Below are 26,909 nucleotides of genomic sequence, written 5' to 3' on the forward strand. Positions count from 1 at the left end.
TCCACAGATGACATTTTTTTATGGATTTTTTGTCAAAGCACTTAAGATATTCATTGCTATCGGGATGTTAAGAGCATTCCATGGAATATAACAAAAAGTGAATCTCGAGCCGGTTTCTCAAACTTACCTACCCCACCTTTAAGGAATCTTTATCAATATTGTTTGATTAGGATTTGTGTTTATATTACTACATGGTGATAACTTGTTTTTGCCCCATATGAATTTCAGTTACAGCCTCAAAGTTCCAGCATCAGTCGGCTTTAATCAAAAGATCTATTTCTTTATTGTGGATCAAAGCCTTTTATAGCCAACCCAGTTTTGGAGCATCTCAAAGTCACAGAAACGTCACCAGGAGGCCAAGCCAACTTTGATACTTAAGCCTTTTCAGTGTTTAAGTATCCAGTTGGCAGGCTGCAGTCTGGCTGAAGTGAAATTGAAACTGAAATCAAAAAAGGGCTCATATAAAAGACCTGTGAAACAACACTGCACTCAGTTCTCATTAAATTGACACAAAACAAGATTTTTGAAAATGATATAATTGGAGTGTAATAAGAGTATAATTGTCTCTAATGTCCTAATCGTATTTTAAGTGATTGTTAGCATATCAAAGTTGTTGTATCAGAGGTGAAAACATTGATGCCACCTGGCAGTCCTGTAAATCAAGCCCAATTTACCATTCAGAGACACGATCTGAGCAGAATGAAAGACTGACTAAGTGTGACTCAGATGCATAGCCTCTAACCTGCACCATTGTCGCTCTATGCCTCTATGCAATGGTGTTAACAGCACCCTGTCAGTCTGACAACATATTTTCCTTTGTGGTGGCTGGGGAGAAGAGGCAGGACGCTATCTCCCATGATCAGTGAACCTCTCAGACCCAGCTGCTCAAGTGTGGCTCTGCACTCCAGCTGCAGTGAGGAACAAACTCCCCAGGCTGCCTAGTGGCATTAATCAATCTTATCTTTGTCATCATGAGCATCAAGATCATCATCAATATTACCGTAATTATGACAATTATCACTGTATATCTTCATTATCTTATTCACATCACTTTCCTTTACTTTAAGCTTCATTGAGCACAGAGTGGCCTATTTTTTTACTCTTGTGCTTATGTATAAATAAACATGAGCACAGCGGCCAGTGAAGGATGCTGTGCTGCATTTTATAGTGTTGTTAGAAAGCTGTGTTTGCCCTTTTGAACCGCCCATCAGGTGTATTCGATTGAAAGCAACGTGTCCACCGAAACTAGGGGGCAAGTGCATTGAAAAATAGACAATGTAAATGGAGGCTTCTGTAATGGTGCTTGTCAGATTTTAAAGATGAGGCTCTATAGTTGGATGGTTATGGACCGCAGAGCCAGGGAAGAAGCAGCAGCGTGGTTCTGCCTGCACTGTTTGGTCAAAGGAGCTTTAAATTAGAAATGTGAAGGAGCAAGGGGACAGCAGGGAATTGCAGCAGGCATTAATCTAGCAGTGCATTTAGATGCATTCGTCTTCCCTTCCATTTGCGGTTTTGGCAGAGCCTCTCTTGAGTGTGGTAGTGGAATTATGTTGTGCACGCTGTGTTTTGAGCATGCACTTGCACTCACGTGCTTGTGGGTGCCTGTGGGTGAAAACAAAGATAATTCAGCGTCCTGCCTTGGAATGCATCCACACTGTGGAATGCTAAATTATACCTTTTGAACGAGCAGGAGGGCCGCTGTGTCTGCTGTAGTCATTTAAAAAAGAAAACATGAATCTTTCTGTCTGTAGTCCATGTGCTTGGGGAGCAAGAGGCAGGCTACAGAGAGAGAAAGACAGAGTGGGAGCATTTAAAAGCCCACCTGCTCTTTGACTAAAAATCATCCTCTTCTATCAGCAACCATATTTTGCACATCCATCTTATCTGGAAGTAAATAAAGTCTGAAGTGTAGCCCTCTCCCTCACACTCTGTTGCATCAGCGATCAAGTATTTCAACATTTATAGGGAAAGAAATCCCTTTAAATGAATGCTCTTTCTTCATATGACTCAAACAAGAGATGTGAGGACTTAAATACACAATGTCCTGTATTGTGTTTGTTTGTCTGATGTGTGTAATAGTGATATGTGTTTCTTCTCTGACCCTTCTCTATAGGATTGGCCTTCTGCTTCTGAGAGACCCTCTGGACAGAGAGACCACAGATCAGTACCGTCTGATTGTCACAGCCTCCGACGGCAACCCTGGAGGGGTGAGGCATACATCTCTTTATTAAACTATTCATCTGATTCCTCAGGACCTGCGATCCTCATACATTTTGAACTCAAATGAAATCTTCTCTTATGGGCTTGTTAACTGAAAAATGTGGCTCGCTGAACCAAAGTCCTTCATTGTGTTAGAACACAAAGTGGTTATTTAATTATTTTTCGGACGCAAATTCATAAAATCTGCGGTACCATAGGGTGAACAACTTCTGTGGAGAACCACCTCTGTGTGCCAAACCAATTTGACACAATATTAATGATACAGTCGACCATGACATCCTGGTCTCTCGCTTGGAGAAGTGGGTGGGCATTGAGGGGAAAGCCCTGGAAAGGTTCAGGTCATATCTGAAGCATCGCATTCCACTGCTATGCTGATGATAGCCAGATGTATGTCCCACTAACAAAGAAGGAGGGTTACTCAATTAGCCCACTGCTAAAGTGTCTAGAGGACACACAGGCCTGGATGGCGTGCAACTTCCTAAAACTGAATGAAGGAAAAACAGAAGTAATGGTTTTTGGTAGCACCACTGGCACCACTTCTGTAGACCTGGGTTCCTTGGCGCAGTACACCAAGCCCACCATTACGAACCTTGGCATTAAAATGGACCGTGAACTAAAACTTGAGTCAGATTTAAATCTGTGGTAAAAACAAGCTTTTATCACCTGAGGCGGCTAGCCAAAGTAAAACCTTTTCTCTCCAGACAGCAGTTTGAGACATTAATCCACGCCTTTGTCACCACTCGGCTGGATTACTGTAAGTCTCTCTACATGGGGGTCAGTGGGTCCTCCCTTGCTCGTCTGCAGCGGGTGCAAAATGCCACAGCAAGGCTTTTAACAGGCAAACGGAAATATGATCACATTTCCCCCATTTTGGCTTCGCTCCACTGGCTGCCAATACATTTTAGGATTCATTTCAAAGTCCTTTTGTTTACTTTTAAATCCCTAAATGGCATGACCCCACCATATCTTTCTGAGCTGCTACACCCTTACACGCCCAACCGCCCTCTCAGGTCAGCGGATCAACTGCTCCTGAATGTGCCCAGAACCAAGTCAAAGCTCAGAGGGGGCCGTTGCTTCTCTGTAGCGGCTCCCACACTGTGGAACGATCTGCCCCTGCACATCAGACAGGCTGCCACACTGCCTGCTTTTAAATCGCTTCTCCTTAGCGTATTAACATCTTTTAGAGCGTTGCTTTTATTGCTTTTAAATTGTCTATTGTTGTTACTTGTACTTGTTTTATGGTGTGTGAGCTGAGCTGTGTTACTTTTTGTATGTTTTGTTTATTTGCCTGTACAGCACTTTGGTCTGGAGGTTTAGAGTGCTATATATAAAGCTGTATTGTATTGTATGAAGGCTGCCTGCTTATTTAAGTCCACATGGAAATGATAGTGTGATTTTCCCTAAGTGGGAATCATTTACTCATTGATACAATTCCAAAATGATGACTTCCATCATGTCTGCCTTATGTGTCCTGATATTGATTCTGAAACGATACCATGGAAAAAAACAAAAATATGAGGAAAAAATAAGCGAATAATAGATGAAAAACATGGAAAAGTAGACATTATTAAGACAATTTCATTGCAGGGCAGTTTTGGATTTGTGAAAAGCCATAAAATAAATGCAGTGCATTATTGTAGCTTATCGTGCTAATATAAGATAAGATACCACTTATTCATACTTTTTCTATTAGGCAAAGTGGATAGGCAGAGTTGACTGAAGTGGATCAAGAGTAAAAGCAGATGCAATGCAGGTATATAGCTGCGAAGTAGGGGTAAGAAGCACCAGTATCTCTATCCATCTTGCGATGGCAAACAGTGGCTATCCCACATGCAAAGATTGTTCTTAAAGAAGTGCAGCGATTATATATTGCACTTCTAAAAAAGGTATGGTCAAATTTAAAGCAAAAAAAAGCAATATTCCCAGAGCATTAGTTCCCACTCCTAATATGGGTCAAGCTCCAAAAACACACCTGACAACCCTTGTGACATCACTTTGTTATCCTCACAGGTATATCTCTTTTACAGCTTCAAAATGGATATTTTCATCCGAGTAGTATTTCCATCAATAGTAACCGATCTCTAATTGAAACATTTGAATCCACTTCCCATTCAATTCAGGAGCAGTTGTGAGGTTTGCGTGTTTACACTCACTGAGCTGTCTCTGATACTCAGCCTAGAGAAACAGCAGACACTATAACTAAAAGTGAATGCTTGCTGCTCCGTCTCCCACCGAGAGCAGATAATCATATAAACCGTCTTAATTTAATTAGACTTCACCTCAGTTGGCTCAGTTTTCACAGCTGTCTCGTCTCCATGCAGAGGTGAAATGTGGTTTCCTTTTAAGATGCTGTGTGTGATAGGTAATGATGAGCTGTCACTGGAACAATCTTGATTGCCAGCCTCTCACCTGTGCACACATAAACACTCAGAACTACAGCTCCTTGTCATCTGTTGGCAACTACGTGAGTCGGTGAAGCGGAGCTGTAAAAAGAGCATATGGGCTGCCAGTATTTCTGACTGTCCCAGAACTGTAGGAGTGCAAAATGACACAGCTCGAGAGGGTGGGCTGAGATGGACAGTGACAAGGTCAGAGAGCAAATCAAAGAAAGAGAATCCAAGGGGGCTTTGCTTCACGGAATGAGGTAACCACAAGTCGCTGCACTTTGTCCTAATATTGATGGACAGATTGTACAAGCTGACACCCTTTACCTGTGCGAAATGTGTCGTCCGCAGAGTGAATTACTGGCTGCCTGTGGGCTAAATGTCAAAGGCAGGACTGTCACAACAGGAAGGAAGTCGGACGACTGAGAGGGTGAAGGGGTTGCGGGAGGGTGAGGGTGAGGAATTCATTTTGTGAGACGAAGTGCTGCAAGAAAGGTCTGGCGACAGGGAAACGATCAAAATAAGCACAGGAGGAGGGCGCCGAGAGGAGAGAGCGACAGAGAAAAGGAGAAGAAGTCCAGGGATTTGGATGTGTAATTAGCACTGAACTTTAGTAACCATGGGAACCTGACCCAATGAGATGGGCAAGCTGTCTTCCCCCCTGACGTGACACATGCACACACATTTCATAATACTAGAAATAATCATTCAAGGTTCAACACTGGCTGAACAACATTTGCTTACAGTTAAATGCAAAAAAAACAGTATGCATGATGTTCAGTAAACGACCAGTCAAAATTGAAGGATCCAATGTGTTTTTAAACGGAGCAGAAATAGAACAAGTCCCCCACTTTAAGTATTTTGGAGTCATATTGCACTCGAACTTTAAGAAACATATTAAGAAAGTATCCAATACCATTCAATTCAATTTGCAACATTTTAAACAAATTCGACCTTTCTTAACTGTCAATGCTGCAAAGTCATACCTCCACTGTCTGATTCTATCCCACATTGAATACTGTTTGACAAACTGGTCGTTTGCTTGTGCCACAAACCTGAAACCCATGGAACAGCTGTACAAGAGAGCTATCCAGGTGTTTGACAGAAAGCCAAATTCATACCATCCTTGAAAAACACAATTTCTTGATTTTTGACAATTTTAAGTCTTTTAAAATGATGTGTTTTTTTAATAAATGTTTACATGAACTGGCCCCCCCTCCCTTAGGGGAATTCATCCACAAAAAACACACTGGACGCTGCACTAGGTCAGAAACCAGAGGAGACTGTGGAGTCCACCGTAGACGGACCACTTTTGGACAAAATGTACTTTCCTGAGATACGGGATTGTCCCACTCTCAATAGTTTTAAAGATCAACTCAAAGAATGGTTGAGAAACAAACAGATGTGCAATCACCGCTAAATGCACTTTAACACAGGGGTATCTCCTCTTGCACTTTATGCATCTCTTGTATCATCTCTTGCACTTAATATGTTGTTGCTGCTATAGTGACAGTGTACTGCCATGTGGTAAATACTTGTGCGTGCTGCTCATGCTCTTTTGCATATCATGTATTTATTTTTTGCTCTGTTTATAAATGTCATGTTCTTAATCTTATATGTTGTATGTCAGGGACTACGGAAGGAAATTAGCTCAAAGCTAAAATCCGGCATATTTACACTTGAAGCATTATTTGTCTAAAGTGTTCATTAATGTGCATTGTCCCTATTCAAATAAACGATTAAATGAAAAATTAGTGTACAAAAAGATAGCGCAATATGACAGAATATACCGCTTTAGGGTGAAATGTGTCGACCAGTAGGGAATTGGTAATACAATTTCAACAGCTGTAGCTATTCTTGTGGGATCTTGTGATGTTGCAAATCCAGTTGGTAAAGTATTTTGGCAAACATGGAGGAGAAAAGTGAAGTTGTAAATATAGTAGGAGAAAGAGGAATATTTCAAATTGTGCATTCTCAACAGTGTGAGCTGTAATCATAACCACCAAGCAGACTCAGATCCCAAACGGGATGCTGGATAAAGGAATTATTCTTGCCCTTAGAGGAGGTACTACATAACAACATGATTATATCAGTCCTTGCAACATGACTTCTGGTCAGGGTTGTAACTAAAAGGGAAAAGCACCTTCAGCCACCTCTTGATGTTTCAGACAGCAAGGACAGAAGGCATCACAGAGCTCTAACTATTTTATGTTCAATAAATAATAAGAACTCATTAATCACACTCCTGGTTGGAGAGGGAAGGATTGTTGCCTTTGATAAGATCAGCCACGCCAGAATGGAGAAGCTAATTGGCTTCAGGTCTTCTGTGAAATTTGATATAAGTAGATCCCATCACCGACTGATGGAGAGAGGCGTCCTATTGTATCCTGGTTGTGAAAGGGAGACAAGTGGCATGATGTGTGATGGTTTTCAGCATGGGTTGCCATCTGAAGACGCTCATGAAAGGAATGATTATATGTCTCAGAAGCTAGTACAAAGAAAACAACAATGATGGAGGAATTCCCAACAGAGAGTGAGATGAAGGTGACATTAACTAGGTCATTTCCTTCGTGGCATTGCTGCGATGATGTCTCATCTGCCAGGGCAACTTCAAACTGCTGCATTGTGGGAAGTTTTTCGAGGGCCAACCCGCCAATCCTCCCGCCCCCAAAGGAGACCACTTATGCCATTATTTGCACAGAGCTTTGTCCCAGTGCACAGAGAGTTTATAGATATATACACATATTTAGCCATTATTCTATGCTGATTTGTGTGTGTGTGTGTGTGTGTGTGTGTGTGTGTGTGTGTGTGTGTGTGTGTGTGTGTGTGTGTGTGTGTGTGTGTGTGTGTGTGTGTGTGTGTGTGTGTGTGTGTGTGTGTGTGTGTGTGTGTGTGTGTGTGTGTGTGTGTGTGTGTGTGTGTGTGTGTGTGTCATGGTTTGAAGGTGAACCACATTACATTGCATCACGTTGGCCTTCTTCAAATGACGCTTGAGGGATTTTGCTTTGAGATAAAACAAACATGATGCAAACACACGCAGATATATCATTTTAAATAGTGTGAACATGAGTAACATGTTGTCTACAACTTAGACATACTAGAAAACCATAAAAAGTTCCAGTGTTGAAATAAATGTGTTTTGATCGGGAATCATTACCCATGGCGTGATGTGTCCTGACCCTAAAAGTAAAAATGTAAAATCAGAAGGGGAGTAGGATGGATTTGGATTCATGTTTTTATCCCAGATACTTGGCCCAGCCAATTCTACAACACTGTGATCTTAATAATGAAATACATAATAATAATCATACGTAATGTTTTCTGTAAAAAATATTTAGTATGGATGTACAAATTGTGCTTGATATCATTGAGAACATTGAAGTGTGTGTAGGCGTATCCCTCCACACAGTTAATAGTTTTGTGATAGGGGTTGTGACACTGTCTATGTGGATGCAAGTCATTTGACATTCATTTTAATTCTAAGTATTAACAAGACAGTCATTTAGCAGCTCTGTGAGGTTGTCTGGGATGGGTTAAGTATCGTACAAATTTACATTTTCATTATCAAATTCTTTACAGATCTACAACTCCAAATGGTTCTGCTGTTTATGTAAGGAATTATTTATGAGGCTAATAGTGCAGAGAGCTTTATGGAAATAATCATAGCCCACCACCTCTGATCTTCGATATCCAGAAAAGAGTACACTTCTTTACTCAGTTATCAATACCTCCTAACTTCCTAAATGAAATTATAATGTGTTTATGATTAATTCACCTGGATGTTTAAGGACTTTTTTATTTGGATGCGATAATATTCATAGTCCTTTCCTAACTATACAGACTGTGTCTTTAAATGCCAGTTATTTCCTGATCAGGATGTTGTCAAAAAGCAGTAACACTGAATAACACTGTATTTTATTGTGCTCTTTATTTATTCTCTTTAGACATCCACTGCCACTGTGAACATTGTCGTCACTGATGTCAACGATAATGACCCGGAGTTTGACCCGACCATAACCACTAATTTTACTGTTCAAGAAGAGGAGGCCAATTTGTTTGTCGGACAAGTCAGGGTAAGTGTGATGTCTTGTTTTTTATAACGTTAATGAGCTTCTTCGCCAACCTAGGTCCACTTATTCCTCTTTGGTAGCCATCCATAGAACGTTAACATTGTTATTTCCACTGTTTCATCTCTACATGTCCTTTGTGATCATTTGTAACAACTGTGTCTCAGTTCACATATTTGTTATGTTATTACAACATTTCCTGACATTTTACAACATGGTCAGATATGAGCTGCATCCCTGTTGACCTGCTTGTTTCAGCACCGCTGAGCAGCCAGACTTTTCTAATTACGGTTGTGGATTAATTAGCCTGTTTGCCAGTGACATTATCTGCATATACAGTACAGTTCATGCTTACAAAGTAACATAAAGGCAAATAGATCCTGTACCCAAATCCCCACATGTCCTCGCAAATTACTGTTTTATAAAGCAATACAGTTCAGAGTAACATTTCAAAACCGTGGACCAGTATCTATCAGAGGGATGTATATGGCTTGGTTGAGGAAAGTAACAAAATCAGTCTGTGTTTAAAAAGAGTTTGATCTGAGTTTGAAACTTTTTGCAGAAATTGCTTTTTGATCCAGGTCCACAAAATCAGAAAATAAAATGGAATAATAATGATGGTCCCAGTGAGATGAATATATTTAGTTTGATAATGACTTGCCCATGCTAATGAGCATGAGCAGTACATTGAGTATACTGTATCAAGCAAGTCAGTTGCACTGTTTTATATCAATGAGTCTCACACAAGATAATGGCTGCTGTAAGTAATTATTGAACCCTGAGAGCAGGACACACTGAAAAGAGTCAAGGGAAAAAGTTAACAGCATTTAATTGCACAAAAGATGCGGTGATGTACAAATGAAATTTGCGAGTGGAGGCGCTCTCCCCATGCGTCCGGTCAGCCGAGGTCAGGGAGAAGAAGAGCTCTTCCTGTGGTCATCCGAGGTCTTCTCCTATTGACCGGCGTCGTCGGGGGGCGGGTCCAATGCAATTCCTGCCTTTTTCTGTTGCTAAATTACATCATGCTGGTGTCTGTGGTTATTTAAACATTCCCTAATAAACGTGATTTCAGCGTCAATAAATAAGTGTTAAACCCAGTGTGTTTAGGGTACAACATCACGTCATTTCACCTTCAATTCACGGTTTGAAAACGTAGCATTTCGCCACATGCTAATGCTAACCGGAAATGACGAACTTCACTAGCGGTTAACTGGAAGTAGTGTGAATATTCGGTTTTTAGAATAAAACAGATTTAATTTAAATACAGTGTATTTAATTCAAATTACGCCATATCAACATTGATTTTAATTTCTAACAATGCGTACGAGTTAGGATTTAATTTTAACATCTGTGTCTGTATTTCTATGTAGGTGGTGATATTTCCAAAATATCTCCGTGTTCAGTATATCTGGCTTCAAATGTTTACCAATCAAAAAGTTTAAATATGTTTGACATCACATCAGAAAATCATATTTTGATAAAAGTATTTGCTTCTGTGCTATGACAATTCCTTATCCTTGTAATTGCTAATGCAAACAATACATTTGCCATAATGTAAACAGTCACTGTCATAATAGTCTCATTTTACAGGATATATTCAACATGTGGCATCCCATTACATTTTTCAGTAGGTAATGAAAAGACTACCAGAAAATGTTTTGATTTTATGAACTGTGAAATTAGACAAAAGGACATGTGAATGAAGCTTGGTGTTTGAAGGAGGTTAAGCTTTCCTCACAAACGCAGCCAGCAGCCATGGATTAGGATTTACCCACCGTCTCCGTCTCTCTGTCCTGCCTCGGAAGGTTTTCTCAGCTGGCACCTTGCCAACTTGATCCAAGGATGTGATTTTCTGACTGAAGGAAAAGTACATTAAAGTACTTAGTTCTACACAATTCTGCTCTCCATGTGCATAGAGCGGCTACAGCTTAGCCTGTTGTTGCTGATCGAGGATTTTTTTTTTATGCAACATTTTTTCATAAAATCTCAGGTAATTAGCACAATGTAATTTTTATGATCGGACATTTGAGAAGAACATGTGACAATACCAAGAGTTGGATATGTTGGACAATGTTCCTAAAGGTTGACTTTGCAAACCCCTCTTGTATATGAACAGTTGTAGCTACGCAGATGACACCTGATTTACTAAATCAAAAGACAGTACACACATAGATGTATTAGGTCATTAAACAGATGTTTCAGTTACAGAAGGGAAAATCAAAGATATTATTTAAATAATAAAATATAGAATATGTTCTTATATAAATAAAGACCCAACACTATGTTAGAAATGTTTGTTTAATAAATCAATCATTGCAGTAACCCTTAGTCCTTTTGCTGACAACATGCTAGAACAAGAGGTTACACTTCCTGTTTCATGCCTTCATCTCATGCTGAATGGGCTGCTGCTGTCGTCTGTTATCTGCTCTTTCAACCATTCAACTGCTGCTGAAGTTCTTACAAGAGTCAGGAGAAGTGAGCACATTATACTTACTCTTACATTTTTATTCTGGCTTCCAGTTCGCCATAAAAGATTATAAAGCTGCTTTTATTTTACAAGCCACTTTATGACTTGTGTCATAAATGCGTTTTTGATATGCTTAAAGAATATAAATCCAGTATGCCCTCTCAACCTTTATCTTACAGTGTGAGAAATGGATGTGGTGCAGCAGTTTTTAGCTTCTATCTTGCAAAACTACTGATATTTTTATATACCAAACTTTAGCCACTTTCAAATCTATCTAAGAACTTTCTGTCCTCTTTCCCCTGATTAACGTATTACTACATTGAAACTATTCTATAAACTACACAATTCCTTTTTTTATAACACATTTCTATTCCATTTATTCAGTTTTAATTTATTATTCTTTTATCTTGTCCAATTCCATTGACTTTGTTATTTTAATGAATTATATGCCTTTTGTGAAGGCCACGTTTTGAGGGGCGATAGAAAAGGGTACTTTAATAATAAACTAGAAAATGCATTTCCTGCAGAAAATGCGTGCGAATGCTGTAAACTGTGAACATTTATGGCTGAATTTAGCTGAAAATGCAGAAAAAGCTGAATGTGTTATTAGCTGAATGGTAGCTGCTTTTAGCAAAAAAAATGCAGAAAAAGCTTAATATTTCAAAGAAAAGGTTTAAAAAAAAAAAAGGTATAAACAACAACATGTATAGCCTTGATGTCCTGAAATAGCTGAATAATGTAATAGTTGAATGTTTTCTGCAGCTGAAAATAGGCTGAAGGAGTTAAATATCAGATATAAGTAGTAGTGAATGAATTTGTATTAAGATGAGAAAAGAATGTAAAAAGGCTTCACAAGAGATGTCTTCACGGCTGGACTGTTAGCACACATGTGAAGTTTGAGCACTCTTTGAACATTTGCATAGGAGTTATAGTGACATCATATTTTATGGCGAGGGATGCGTTTCCATGGAAACGGCATATGGTGAGATCTCAGATTTGTCGTAGAGCTGTTGAGGCATGGACCGGTGATATACAAGTGAAGATTGGGGGACGATTGGACAGTGTCGATTGGATTTACAGCCTCATCGTGTTTCATGGCGAGTGGTCTGTCGCCATGGCAACGACATTTGATGACACCCCATATAACGCTTAGATGCATTTATGGCTGCATCGTTATCAAACCTGTGAAGTTCTGGGCTGTTTGGAGTATTTTCACTGAAGCTATGAGAAAACCGTGTTTCAAGGCGAGCATTGTGTTGCCATGGCAACGGCATTTGAAGAAATCTCAAAACTGTCCAGGATCGTCTTCACGGCTGGACTGTGGAAGTCTGCTGCATGTCAGTTGGAGTGATGACATCATCGTGTACCATTACACAGGTGTTTATATTTGAGCTAACGAGCTCTGTAGAGATCACAGGTTTCCATTGTTCTGAATGAGAGATAAACCTCTTACATGTGAACGTTTTGTGGAAGAACCGTAACAGATATCTGTGAAATTTCAAAACGTGAAGCATGTCAACGAAGTTGAGTATCTGAAGTGTAATTTGTGTGTAGTTTCGGGTTAATAATGTGGCCTTTTTGGCAGTTTAACTAAAGGTGTGCGGCTGCTACCGTGAGGAAATATCTGCCTGAAATTACAATGGGCTTCAATGGAGGAATGTTGAACGTTTTTGTCACTTCATGCCCTCAAGAGGCATTTTGTCTAATATTTTGTCTTATTTTTATTTTCCAACCTAGGAAAGGTTTTCCTACGTTTTCCATGAAAAAATATGTCTGAGGAGTGTAGGGTTTGGGAAGTATGGCAAGTTTAAAACATTTTTGGGGGAGAATTTTGAGCTGTCATGCACTCTGTTTTGAGATCAAAGCACTCTAGAGTTGACGAGCTGCTCCCATCCACTCTAATGTAAAAATATGAAAAATGCCTCTCTACCAAGCTCCAAACTAAATTCAATATCTCAGAATGTTTAAAAGATATCAAAAGTAAAAATCAAGTTTGAATAGCTGAAGGTCTTGTGGTCATTTGAAAGTTGGAATGAAGGGTCTGGCTGAAATTATGTGGAAGGAGATGCATTTGGCGCAAAGTGTAGGAAAACAGGATTTGAAGGCATCTCCCATTGACTTCAATGTTAACAAAATAGTTTAAAAAGCTGAATATTTCAAAAAGTATGAAATATTTTTGAAAAAGTTGAAGGTTTCTTATCAATTCATGAACAGGCTGAATAGTTTAATATTTGAATGGTTTCTGTAGCTGAAAATAAGCTGAAGTTATGGAGTGCCAAAGTATTGGCTGAAATAATAAGTTTAAGGGCTAGAATAAAGTTTTGAAGTACTATAGTGGAATGCTGTAAACAGCATTCGCACTAATAATACACATTAAACTTTATATTTCATAACATTTCATAACAAGTGAACACAGTTGTGAACATGTATAATACACTCACACCAAAGAAGCAACAATGCAATTTAATTGACAACCTACTATTGTGTTTCTTGTATCTTGTATGAGATCTGCTCATAACACATTGTTTGAGATCATGCCCTTCAGAGGGAGGCTTCTAAATAGGATAACACAATAGTTGGTGTTGTTCTCCAAGATTGTATTTGTAGATGCAGGCAAGCTGTCTGGAGACTACTCACAATATAACTCTGGGCTCTACATGTATTAAATTACCCCATTTGTAGCATTTATATTCAAATTGCCAATAACTGTTTGCAATGTAAAATAAAATGCCCCTTTGTGACTTGTTTGCATTTTTCTTATCTCTCAGTTTAGCCCCATTAAGGCATCCTAGAGTTTCTCAGGCCATTAATGATACAACACAGCAGTGTAGTGGGAACAACTAAAGGTCTTCTTTTATTAAACAGACTCTGACGTCTCTGGTTGCAACAAAGCAGGAGGACCAATTATTGAATATTAGATATGTTGAGTTCATGGGGGGGGGGACAACTCCATGTGCCAATGGAGTAAATGGGAAAAACAAAAAGCATCATCACTAAATGTATACAACTTAATTGTTCATCTCTCATCCCCCTAGTCCAGGCCCTTATCTCTTTCCACGGGTTGGAATAATGTCTTGTTATATGGGGATTTGTTTAGATTGAACTATGATTGTATTGGCTGATTGAATTATTTCCCACTTAAATGTGACTGTTTATTTTATAATCAGTTTTTTCTTTTTTTTACTTTAGCACCTTGAAATTCCCTGCAGACAGAGAGTCATAATGCAGTCAACGTTAAGCCTTCGGGCAAATGCATAACGCTATAAAGTAGCTTAATGCTAGCCCTAAAGCATTTTGGATCATCGTTAGAGTAATTGTAACTCGTTCCCACCTGTTCTTATTTTACCAACACAGACGATTTATTTTGACAGATTTTCTGCAGTGATTTGTTCGGTGGATGACAAATCCCTCAAAATACAAGCCCACATTGTTTGCTCACAGCAGGGAGCATGCAGATGACCAGGGGACAAATCAATTAGTATTCTAGTCAGACACATAATGGAAGCATGTTGTTGAGTTGTTGCTGATTGGAGAGGCTGTTGAACGTAACGTAATTTATTTTTCACAAAGCATATTTCTTAGTTAAGTGAGTTTGACGGTTTCATCCTGCTTCTAATTGAAGACATTTGCATGATTATATATGATGCATTTCCCTTTGTTAGCACACATACAACATTGCACGTTTTTGTTGAGTGCTAATTTTGTCTTTGAGAATACACAGGGTTCAGCCAAACATCATTTGCCTACATTCACAGAGGACACTTAAACATTTGTTTTAGGTTTTAGCATCAATCATTCTAAACGTTGACAATGCTTGTTTTGTAAATGCAACAATTTAAAAAAATACACTGGACCCACGCAGGCAGCACACAAAGGAGACAAGTGTTCAGGTATATATTAGAGGACTGCGTGGGCTTGGTTTTTAAAGACTGTAGCCACCTGCTCAAGCTGCTTTTTGTGCTGTAACCACCTGACACGCAGGATATTCCTCCACTCCCACAATCGATTTACCGAGCCTGCCCACCAGCTCACAACATGAAGTCTGTGCCAGTTCCCATCTCCAAATTATTGAAACACTTGATGAACGACTGCCACACGCTGTTACAGAGTGATGAAGAACATGCTATTTTTTGGTGCCAAAGAATACAAAAATTGCCTTGTAATTTAGTGCTAATTAATTTGGTGAGCGATTAAACCAACAGCTCTACAGTCTTAAACAGGGCCTTATAAAAGGACCGCCTGTCTTTGTTAGTGTCAATGAACATCTGCTGCATGTTGCCTGGGACTTGCCCTGCACAGACTTCATTAATACATACAGCACTGTGTCTATTGGAGGCTATGTAAATTTGCAGTTTGATTTGATTGAGCGTGAATTAATTGGAGAACACCCCTGACAAGGCAGGGAGCACTGAAAGTGTTTTGTTTTGTTATGTAATCTTCACAGAGACGTAGTGATCCATATGCACATGTTGACGTGATATGCTTTAGTCTGCTTTGCAAAGGCATATTGCTGAGGTCCAATTTTAGCCTTGGCTTTCAATATTTGTCAGGCACATCATGTAAAACAAATTGGGGATGGCTTTCTGCAGCCATGTGTGAATGTGTATCCTTCTCCCTCTATCAATGTTTCTCTTTGTTTTCTCTCTTTATGCTGCCTTGTCCTCACTTGCACTGAGGTTGATCAAATATTGCCAAACAGACAGATGAAATATGGCTTGATTTCCCTTAGTACTTTTTTTCTTTTCCCCTTCCTCTCTCCGTCTCTCTCAGTTACAACAAATAATTACAACCACACACAGTGGCGAGCCGTCAGGGCCCTCTAGGCCCTCTGTGAGGGCCTAAGATATTCTAAAAAATTATGTTTGAAAACATTTTTTAAAAAAAAAAATTATTTTGAAAACAATTTTTTATATTTTGTTGTTGTTACATTTTTCATTAGTTTTACCAAAAATAACTTGATTTAATTGTATTTAAAATAATATTTCCAAAGAAATAAATCCTTCGAATCTGCCTGTTCAGTTTCTGAATGTGAAGGGTTAAATGTCGTCTCTGCGAGTTATGTGAAGACACGAGAGCTTGTTGGTCCCTCTCTACATTCACAGAGGGCCAGCTATAGTAACTCAACGAGAGAGTAATGTCAAATGACAGTACAATTGACCAATCATATCTTCCCTCTAAATGGGCGGGCTTTATTTTCGCGGACTTTATGACAAGTTCTGCCCGCTGTGAGGTCTATGCAAGTGGTGCAGTGACGCGTCCTAAAACCCGGAAGTAAGCTTCGCTCGGATTCCCTCGATACAAAAGCAATGGGATTTCTCCATAGGATTTTTTTTAAATAGATTTTCTTGAAATAAGGTCTGTGGAAAACGAACCTGTTAGATAAATGCACGTTTTGTTCAGCCGGATAATATCGGATAATATCCACATGTCTACCCTACTTTTATTATTTTCGAATCATAAATCTAATCGATAGATTTATGATGGATAGATTTATGATTAGCATAAGTTCGTTCATGATGGCTCACTTCAGTGATAGTGATGATGACATCGTTGCGAAATTATTAACCGAGTCATTTTCAAGATTGAGTTACAATGATAAACTGGAGTGGCAAAGCATCAGCTGCATGACCCGCAAGTGCTTCATCCAAAAGGACAGGAGGATGGACTTTGTGTTTAAGTGATTTGATCATCAAAGGTAGGCCTGAGTATTTTCAATGTGGGCCGCCGTGCCGACTTCATTCATTTGTAATTGTTACTTGGCTGTGGGTGCCCTGTCATGATAGGTGTTTATATAAATGGTGTTGTTTTGTGTGGTAGAGGGTCGCTGTCATTGATGCATTTTGCACCCCGGGCCGCTGTTTTGATATTCCGCTGAAGTATACGCTGTGACGTAATATCTCTTCTTTTTTTTCGAGGGAAGGGGGGGTCAGAGGGCCTAGGTAACAGTCACGGCTCGCCACTGACCACACAGGAGACCATTGGATTATGAAAATACACGCACACACACATGTGTAAACACAGGCATGATAACGAGCCACACAGGGATTACATTTTGGTCAGCAGATAATTTATTTTGGCCAAGCAGGATTGTTACAAAATACCACAATTTGCCTCTAAAGATAATGTCTCTGAACTTCTCTTTCTTTCAACTGGTACTGTACCCTTATTATTTAGAATAGAATCGTTAGAAGAATCACATAAGCTTTAAAAGGATGGTTTAGCTTTCAAGGATTTCCTTTTGATATAAGGCAGCGTTTGCATGAAAATGGGATGTGGCCTTTTGAACTTACAAATGACTTCTAATGAGTCTGTGACAAAGACTCTAATCTCAACATGAAGAACAGGAACTAGCACTCAAATGTATAACTGTTGTTTCCACTCGGTTGCAGCAGTCTGGCTTACATGGCTTTCTGCTTGAATTCCCTTTAAATGTGTGAGGCGTTAACATAAAACAAGGCTCTAATGGATCATATAATGGATCACATTAAGCTCACAACAGCTGTTTGCTTAAAGGGAAATACAGCTGCATTTCAGTTGGAAATGTGTATTGGTGAATATGTATCACTCTCTGCTATTATTAATGGATGTAAATGGCTTATCTGTTTCCCACAGTTTCTCATGTTGGTTTTTAATGATGACTTTGTTATTGATATTTCCTTTAGCAAGCCCACTACTAAAGATTTGTGGCAGCATACACAGTCTCTCTGTCCACTGTAAGATAATGGCCATTGCAGCAGTAGCCGACTATTATGCTTCCATTTGGTCATCCAGAACATATTTCACGCCATGTCTCTGTTAAATTTGCATTGGCAAAGAACACTTCTCAAACGAGTGCAGATATGACGGTGGAGTGAATTACAGGCATTGTAGTTCGCTAACTTGCGTTGAGAGCTTAGCAGTAATAATTGGTGATTAGTTGAGAACAACATCAGTTGTCATCATCAATTTATTGGAGAATAAAAATGTGAACAGTATGTTTTTAACAGTTATAATAATGAAAAAATAATCGTTTTATTTCGATTACGTTGTTTTCGTAATCGTTGCAAGCCATAATCGTAATTGCGATTAAAATACGATTAACTGAGCAGCCCTACTTAAAGGTCACCTATTATGCAAAATCCACTTGTTCATGTCTTTTACCCATGTTACCTTGGTTGGTTATTGGCTAATGGTTACACAACCCAAAAAATCGTTATGACATCATAAAGTGGCCATACTCTGATCAGCTCATTTTCAGACAGGTTTTTATAGAAATGGATCAGGACAAAAAGTGAGTGAATTATTTTTCCTGAAACTTTCTGAATCTCTTAAAACACCTGCCCACTTCTTTTTAACCAAATATCTCGCAGAGGGGCGTGGGGACTCTCACGACTCCACTTCGAGCGATAGATTTACTAACAAAGAATTGCTAACAAAGCACTTATATACTAATAAAGGACTGGCTTATCTAAAGCAGTTGAGTAGCACTTGAAATGTTTTGTCTCTATTAAACCTGATGTACTTATATGATTCTGTTTTCTTCAAGTTTGTATCTTCCTGGTCAAATGCACCTATTGTAAGTCGCTTTGGATAAAAGCGTCAGCTAAATGTAATGTAATGTAATGTAATGGGAGTGACTCTTTATTTTCATCTAAAGTAACAGACAGAGAATCAACATTTTTGAAACAGGGCTGAAACAGAGGGGTTTATGGGAGGCTACAATGCATGATCTGTTTGGTATTTCGAGCAAAACACTTCAAAGACATGTTTTGAATATATCTGAGACCTATAATATATTGATGAACAACAGTATAACAGGGGACCTTTAACAAACCTGGTGTATTTACATGATATACCTTTTATCAGATAGCTTTCTGGTTGTGTTCCTCAGGCCACAGATCCAGATGCAGGGCTTAATGGCCAGGTGCACTACCGGATTGTGAATCATCCTGATTTGTTCACAATCAGCGCTAATGGCAGCATCTACACAAGAGTGCCTCTCGACCGGGAGCGCAGGAGCCAATTCGACCTGGTGGTAGAAGCTTCAGATGGGGCCGTAGATCCACGGCGGACCACCTTGACCCTCTCAATCCAGGTCATGGATATCGATGACAACAGCCCAGTCTTCTCCCAACAAACTTATGTGGTGAACGTACCCGAGAACAGCCCTTTAGGGACTGTGATCCTAAAGCTAAGCGTAAGTACTTTTGAATGTGTTCAAGTTATTGTTATCTTTCCATTCCTTAAATGTCTTCCTTTATATGATGTGGCATGAGAGCTTTAACTACAGTTGTTGTAACAAGCTTTTAGCATCTTTTAAATTCAAATGAAGGCAATTTAGTTTTTAAATGTCAGATGCTTCCAGACGGAAACATTTACACTGACAGAAACATACACAGCCTCATATACACAGCAGAGAGAAAACAATGATTATCCCCTTTCATGACAGTTCTTTGGGCATTTTAAGACTTAAACAGAATGAGACATGAAGCTAGCTTTTACTCAAGTCGTAACCAGCCTTTTTCAGAGGATAATTTGTCCATCTGTCCTGGCAAACATGACTATAATGTTACACAACTTTAAAAACACTTTGGAAATGAAGTTTGAAGACACTATGTGCATGCAGATCAAACACAGAGTGGTGGAAGGCAAGTAATTGAAAGTGACATTTTCCCAGAGAGAGATCAAGTGAGGGTGAGAAGCAGAGGGGTGAGAGTTGAGTGTGAAGGGGGTTAAATGACAGTAGCACTGTGACACCATTAACACTAGAACCGCCAGAGGTCGCTGTATACCTAAAACCGCCAACGGGTCAAATTGACCCGTTATTGATTTTCAAGGTACAATGTTATTTTATTTATCATACAGAACAGTGAGTTTTGATCGCACAGGGATGAAACTTATACCAATAGAATCTGTGGACTCTCAGCTTTTCATATGATATCGTTTGTGCAGATAGCATGAAGTATAAAATATCGCGAAGAGTGCTGATTTAAATGCTTGGTGTTAGACTTGTGTTTTGTTTAGGTACAAATCTCTCTATCTATCTATCGATCTGTCTGTAATGTTCTGTTCTATGGACATAATTGTCTACATAAACAGACGACGCAGACTACTTCTCTCATTCCGAGTGTCCATCTTTATTCAACTGGAACGTAACCTGCACACATGCATTACGTCCTCAATGTGAGCTCAGTCATCCAAGATCTTGTATTCTCCAAGATGTTACACTATCTATAACTATCTATCTGTCTATCTCTCTCTCTCTATCCCATCTATCAATATATCTATCTATCTATATCTCTCTCTCTCAATCTATCTCTCTAACTATAAGAAACCGCAGTAGACAAAAGGTGTTGCTATAGCAACACGTCATGTTTACGCTGCATTTGGCGGATATAGGTATAAATGGCATTTTTGTTGGCGATTTTTTCAATCTGACTTCATATTGACAATTGTTAACAACAGAGGGTGCTACATAACACACTTTCAGGAAAAGTCACGGACTGGGAGACTTTAATATGTTATTGAAAAAAAGTTACATACAATAAAAAAACAGCTGCGGCTAAAATGTACCCGTTGGCGGTTCTAGTGTTAATCTCCTTGACAACATCATCTCAACTCTTTAACAGACACAGGGGGCTGGCAAAATACCTTAAGAGCATGAGAAGAGTGAAAAGAGCCTAAGAAATGGAGGAGTCGATGAGTTTGTTAGCTTGCCATGACTGCTTTTACTTTAATGTATTTCCTTTTTCTTTTGTGTGTGGACCAATAAATATTGTGTGCATCTCTGTGTGGAATTTGCATCCTCAAAACAACATACCTGGAGAGAGTTATCAACGCCTTTGTGACCTTGAGACTTGATTATTGCAACGCTCTATACGTGGGTATGGACCAGGCCTCAATTAAACGCCTGCAGCTGGTGCAGAACGCAGCGGCACGTCTCCTCACTGGCCACACAAAGCGTGACCACATCACCCCAATTCTGGCCTCATTGCACTGGCTTCCAATTCGGTTCTGAATTGATTTTAACATCCTTTTATTTGTTTTTAAAGCACTAAATGGGCTGGCTCCGGCCTATATAGCTGAACTCCTCCAGCGCTACACCCCAGCCAGAGCGTTAAGGTCTGCTGACCAGCTGCTACTGGTAGTACCTAAAAACCAGAGGGCACCGAGCCTTCGCGGCGGCTGGCCCTAGGCTCTGGAACACTCTGCCCCTCCATGTGAGGTCGGGCCAGACCCTAGGGTTTTTTAAATCAAAACTAAAAACTCACTTCTTCACCCTGGCCTTCTAATCATAGCAGAGCACGACTCATGACACTTCCCTGTGTTTGATTTTTATATTTGCTGTTGTAATTTATTGTCTTCTGTTTACATCGGTAGTAATGTGTTATTTATTATCTGCATGTGCAGCACTTTGGCTCGACCGAAAATCGTTTTTAAATGTGCTATAGAAATACAATTTGATTTGATTTGATTTGAACATAGCAACTACATGTTCCACCATCTATAACCTGCATCTATTAATCTTCCATTGCTACAGCCTTTGTAAATTATGTCTTCTTCGAGAGTTGAGATCTGATGCGTTGAGGACCAACTTAAGCTCCCCTTGGTGATTTAATTTAATCGGAACTTATAAATGATTGATGCAAGTAACCCCTGCAGCATAAAAATGTAGAATTAGAATATAAACATTAATATTCATTGTCCACAGCCACAGCTTATATATGTGTAAGAACATATATTTGGCTCTTCTTCTCTCTTTCCATCTGCTCACGTGTCTTCTGTTTTATTTAATGTGTATTAAATGTTTTCCGCACTCATACTTTTTGTTGTACTTCTCAAAGGCGGTGGACTCGGACCTCTTCTCCAATGTCACGTATCGGATCAAGACTGAATCTGCCAGGCAGCTGTTTTCTCTAAACCCTGTCACGGGGGAGTTAGCAGTGCTGCAGACACTGGACTTTGAGGACCTGGCAGCTATGGGCATGGGGGCCTCGCACACCTTCCAGGTGGAAGCTGTCGACCAAGAAGGGGTCATGCCTCCTGGGCAGGCCACAGTCACGGTCCGCATCACGGTAAGAGCCCTTGGATGGTCCGTCCAGCAGAACCTCTCACTGATCTATTCTCCTACCATTTTTCCTCTCTGTCCCTCAGGAGAACAGCTCTGGCACTGAATATGTGGTGACTCAGCAGCAGAGTTCATCGGGACAAAGAGAACTTGATGGATAGCTGTTTCTGCCTGCTTATTTCAGATCTCAATGAGCCATTAGCTTTGTGACAGCAATTATGTTTTTCAGGAGCTTGTATTCCCTTTACAACCTTTCAAGAGATTAACACAGCTGAATCCCAACGAGAGGATTAGACGCCTTATGTTGTGGTACTATTATGTGTGTGCGTTAACAGGCCCGTGTTTTCAGTCTGTGAGCTATTCTGCACTTTTAAATGTTTGCATACACATTAATCTCTGCTCCAGAAATTCACTCAAGCCCTAGTGGACTCAACTTCTGCATAATAAAGCTCTCTTTATTACCCTGAGTGGAAAAGAGCATTTGAGCTTTTTTCAAGCAGGCTCGCCACATGGCCTGCCAAACCTGTAGAGTGAGTTTGTCCTCTGGTAAGGACAAGCTTTGTTGCTGTGTTCGTGCTCTCACCCAGGAACTGTGTTTGATAGGATAAGGCATTGCACAGCCGCTGATATCAATCCAATGTCTGCTATTTAAAATTGCAGACATGAATTACAATGAGCGTAATGGATTCACGCAGGCTTCTCAGGGACCGGGAGTTGGAGCTGATTCCACTGATTCCATTTCCTTCCTCATACAACACCTCTGGAGGGTTATTTGAAGTTGTTTGTGTTTGATTTCTTCTTGTGTTATCTTGTTGTTGTCCCTTTTGTCGGATGCCTTACAATGATGGACTGAGTGTCCTGCGAGTCTTTTTTTTCCTGAATGACCCTTTGGGACTTTCTTCTATTTTTGTTCTGTGGAAGTGTAAAACAGGCACCTTTCATTTGTAGGTGTGTGTCTGTTTTTGTGGAAAGATGCTGAATGTAGCACAGGTATATGCTTCAAGCAAACCCAAGGGTATCTGTGCATGTGTCCTGTTAACAAGTGGAGCACGAGGATCAGGCTTTGTTGTTGCAAAGTAGGTGCCGAATCATAGATTTTCTGCTGGGAAACGCTGAACCTGTGTTCCAATCAAAGTGAGGCTGCCCTCCAACACTGTGTTTAGTGAACACATACTGTTGCCCATGGCTCAGTCAAAACTCTGAAACATGAACAGAAAAGTCAAGAAAAGGGAGGATCAGACTCCCGATGTTATACTACAGAGATAACCTATTCCTGAGAGATAGGGGAATGACTTCCTGAGTTTGTATTCCCACAAAGAAAGGGGTTGCTCCGTTAACAAGATTTCATTTCCCTGCAGGCCAATACAATGGTAGAGCTCTGGTGCATTATTTCCTGGGAGAGGTAATTAAAAGCAGTGGTGGTGTGTAGTTCCCATACAGTATGTGCTCTGTGTAGCAGCATATTACTGAATCACAAATATATCTGAATTACAACAAAACAGTTTCATTGCCTAAAGGGGCAAAAAGATATGGAGTAAGAGATCATTATGTCTTCGATTAAACATCAGACTGTAATTCAATAGATCAGAAAACCCCGGTAATGGTTGTCTTCTCATCAAGCCGTAAATGCACCATAGGGGCCTTAAGATGTAGGCTTATTTTCTTTCTATTCTTAAAAAAAAAAAAATGTAAATCTTGATTCAAATCAACCTACAATACATATATACTGTATGTTGTTGATTACCATTCGGATCCTTAACACAATAACTAGTTTTGTAATTTATCAGTATAGATATACCAAACACAAAAAAACATAAATTAATTATGGATTATTCAATTTCACAGCAGCAGTAAGAGTATGTTTTCGCAATTTAATTAGATGTCAATATTTATAACCAATACATTAATCTTAGGGAGGGGGGGGGGGAGAAATACATTTAATGGTTCAATTTTCATATTGTAGCTTTTACTTTTAATCTGCCGGCTACACTTTTCAGATTTTAAGGGCTAATTGTATATCTTCAATTTTGAATATGGATGTTATTATTTGTTATCTGTAATTATTCCAGTTAACAATGTATATGTTTATATGTAATCACATTCAGCTCTGATACACAGTACAGAGCCTGGGGCATGGTGAATGACTGCAGTGGGAAAGTTTGCCTCAATCCACAGTGATTGCTGGAAGTGTTAGCAGAAATCACAGAGCAGCAGTTGCAAAATCTGCACTGCTACGATATAACTTTTTCAGCATCCAGACAGCATCGCGAAAGTAGCCGTAGACTACGGTGATAAATGTATTTGACCCTTTTATTGTCAAATGTGGTCACGGAAAGCATATCCGTCTCCCTGTTCTCTATAACCTGTTAATCTGCAGTCTGAACAATTTGTTCTCTGCTGACTCAATAATGTCATATAACTTCATGAAACCATGGTAACAAATGTCCCGGAAACGTACCTGATACACTAACATTCATTTAATCTCTTTTTTTCTTTTTTTTAGGACATGAATGACTTCTCCCCCATCTTTACCAAAGACCTGTATACAGGCATGGTGGCACCCAATGCAGAGAAAGGAACGGTCATCACAACTGTTTTTGCTGAGGACCGAGACCCACCAGTGAGTATAAAACACAATATTTGTCACACTTCACATTTATATTATAAATATGAAAGATACACAACAAACGGATCAGCAAAAGGAAGTCTTAGCAGATGGGGGTGTTTCCATTTCAAAGCACACCGAGTATGTTGACTCAAACTGTGTGCTTAATAAGGGTAACGGAGATAAAAGCCTTCTTTTGTGCATTTTACCTACTCAGAACATCAGCCAATGTCAGCCCTAGCATTTCACACAATGCATTTTAAAGATGTTTTCAACACTCCGATGCTCTCATTAGAGCTTTTGTAAAGGGGTCTTGTTCAGCGCCATCGCTTGTATGAGTCATCCATTACTTGCCTCAGACAGCGTAATGTTTCCTCAGACTGCTTCCCCTCATCTGAGCAGCTTCTCCTGGGACTGGAGCTATGAAGATTTATTTCCCTTTGTTATGGAATCTGCAAACTAAGCAATGAAATGACACAAATGCTTAAAAGATGAATCTCGTGACCTTTCCAGTTTATTACTTCAGGTCTGTCCAGATGTATGTTTAGGATAGCACATGTCCTGAGAGGGTTTCATGTTATTCACCTGAGCTGAACTTCTTTTATTGGCAGTTCCACCCACCTTAATATTGTATTGCTCTTGGTGAGTCAGCATCCTTCTTGCTCCCATCTCCTCTTTGTTTTTGCTTGCACTTGACATTTCACCAAAACTTTTTGTCAATTTTCACTGAGAGAAGATGGAATAAGAAACACCCAGTGACTTCCCTGCCTTGCCCTAATAGCCTCCAGCTCTGAATGTGTTTTTGAGTGGAGCCCTGTATGTCTGGATTTGATGCTTGTTATTAGTGGCCCTCCTGCTGATAGGATCTCACCAGGGCTGGGTGAGCTTGTGTACTCTCTGCTGCACGTAAACGCTGAGGGATGTGGAGGCCTGTCAGTCCCAGAGTGCCACAATGACTGCTGTACATCTCACTTCTCCTCTCAGAGGGTGATTCTCCCTCCTCCTGCTTCCCCTCCCCACCCCTTCTCCCCCTCACTGCCTTTGCAACCATGAAATCATTCTTTTTAATGTGAACTTTTCTCCTTATACAGGATTTATTTTCCCTGAGCAGTTCTCATACAGCAATCTTGTGTAGTAAAAACATATTCAACAGTGCTAAGACCCAAATGATATGTAATAAATCATTGTGTTACCATGAGCATAGCGGTAGCCAGAGAGACATGGGAGTGACTCTGGGAAGTGGTTTGACAGACAGAGGGATTAGATTTGCTAACAGGATCGGACTAACCCAGTCTCTTATTGACCTGGATTTGGGAGCTCAAAGCATTTTATTGACAGGACACCTGTCATAAATTCCTCTGGTTGAAAAGGGCTTAGTCTAATGCTTGTTAAATATACACACAACGTTGTACACACACACACACACACACACACACACACACACATACACAATATATTACACTGGCTCCTAAAAACCTGCACGCTCAAAGAAAGAAAGCTAGAGGGGGGAAACACGGAAAATGCATAATCTGCCTGATATAATGGTGTACATTACCTCTTCTATTTGTTCCTAAATGTAAAAAATAGGGCATAATATCTACCCACCCACATCTTGGGAGTAGCGATACTAACCTCAATGTTAATATCACCTTGAATAAGAAGGGAGATCACCATGGAGACAAATGATCCAGGAAGAAGCTTTTATACTGGTATTTGTTACTAAAACGTTTATTTTTAGCTGCTTAGTCCAGAAAACTTCCTCAGCTTCTGGCGCCTACAGTTTTCCGCTCAAGGAGGCTGAAACATGGCATTGAGGTCAAGTGGTTGTGAGGTTGCATGAAAGCGCAGATTGCTTGAGCATATGGGGTCACAGATATTCCACACATGTGCATGTTTTCTGTGGCATCGTTTATCACAGCACTGTGTGAATATGAGATTCCCCCTATTTCTTCACTGGTCTCTCAGTAACTTGCAAATCAAATAAATCAGGCGTTTTCAAACAACCCTAATAAAAACGAAGTTGTTTGAACATTGGGGGCGAAGTCGATAGGGACTTGGCTTGGCAACTGGAAGGTCACCAGTTTAAGTCCCGGCAAGACCAAGTGCTACCGAGGTGTCC

The 26,909-nt window shown here is 39.9% G+C and overlaps 1 protein-coding gene across 1 annotated transcript in view; it reads left to right on the plus strand.

The window, feature by feature from the left end:
• Positions 1-26,909, plus strand: part of LOC117459991 (protocadherin-15-like) — a 286,712-nt gene that overhangs the window by 207,135 nt on the left and 52,668 nt on the right. The window contains exons 19-23 of the mRNA XM_034101188.1: positions 2,114-2,207; positions 8,549-8,677; positions 19,009-19,314; positions 21,962-22,192; positions 24,689-24,805. Of these exons, the coding sequence (XP_033957079.1) occupies positions 2,114-2,207; positions 8,549-8,677; positions 19,009-19,314; positions 21,962-22,192; positions 24,689-24,805 (877 nt within the window). The remainder of the gene's footprint in view (positions 1-2,113; positions 2,208-8,548; positions 8,678-19,008; positions 19,315-21,961; positions 22,193-24,688; positions 24,806-26,909) is intronic.

This window comes from Pseudochaenichthys georgianus, chromosome 15 (genome assembly GCF_902827115.2).
Source record: "Pseudochaenichthys georgianus chromosome 15, fPseGeo1.2, whole genome shotgun sequence".
Lineage (NCBI taxonomy): Eukaryota > Metazoa > Chordata > Actinopteri > Perciformes > Channichthyidae > Pseudochaenichthys > Pseudochaenichthys georgianus.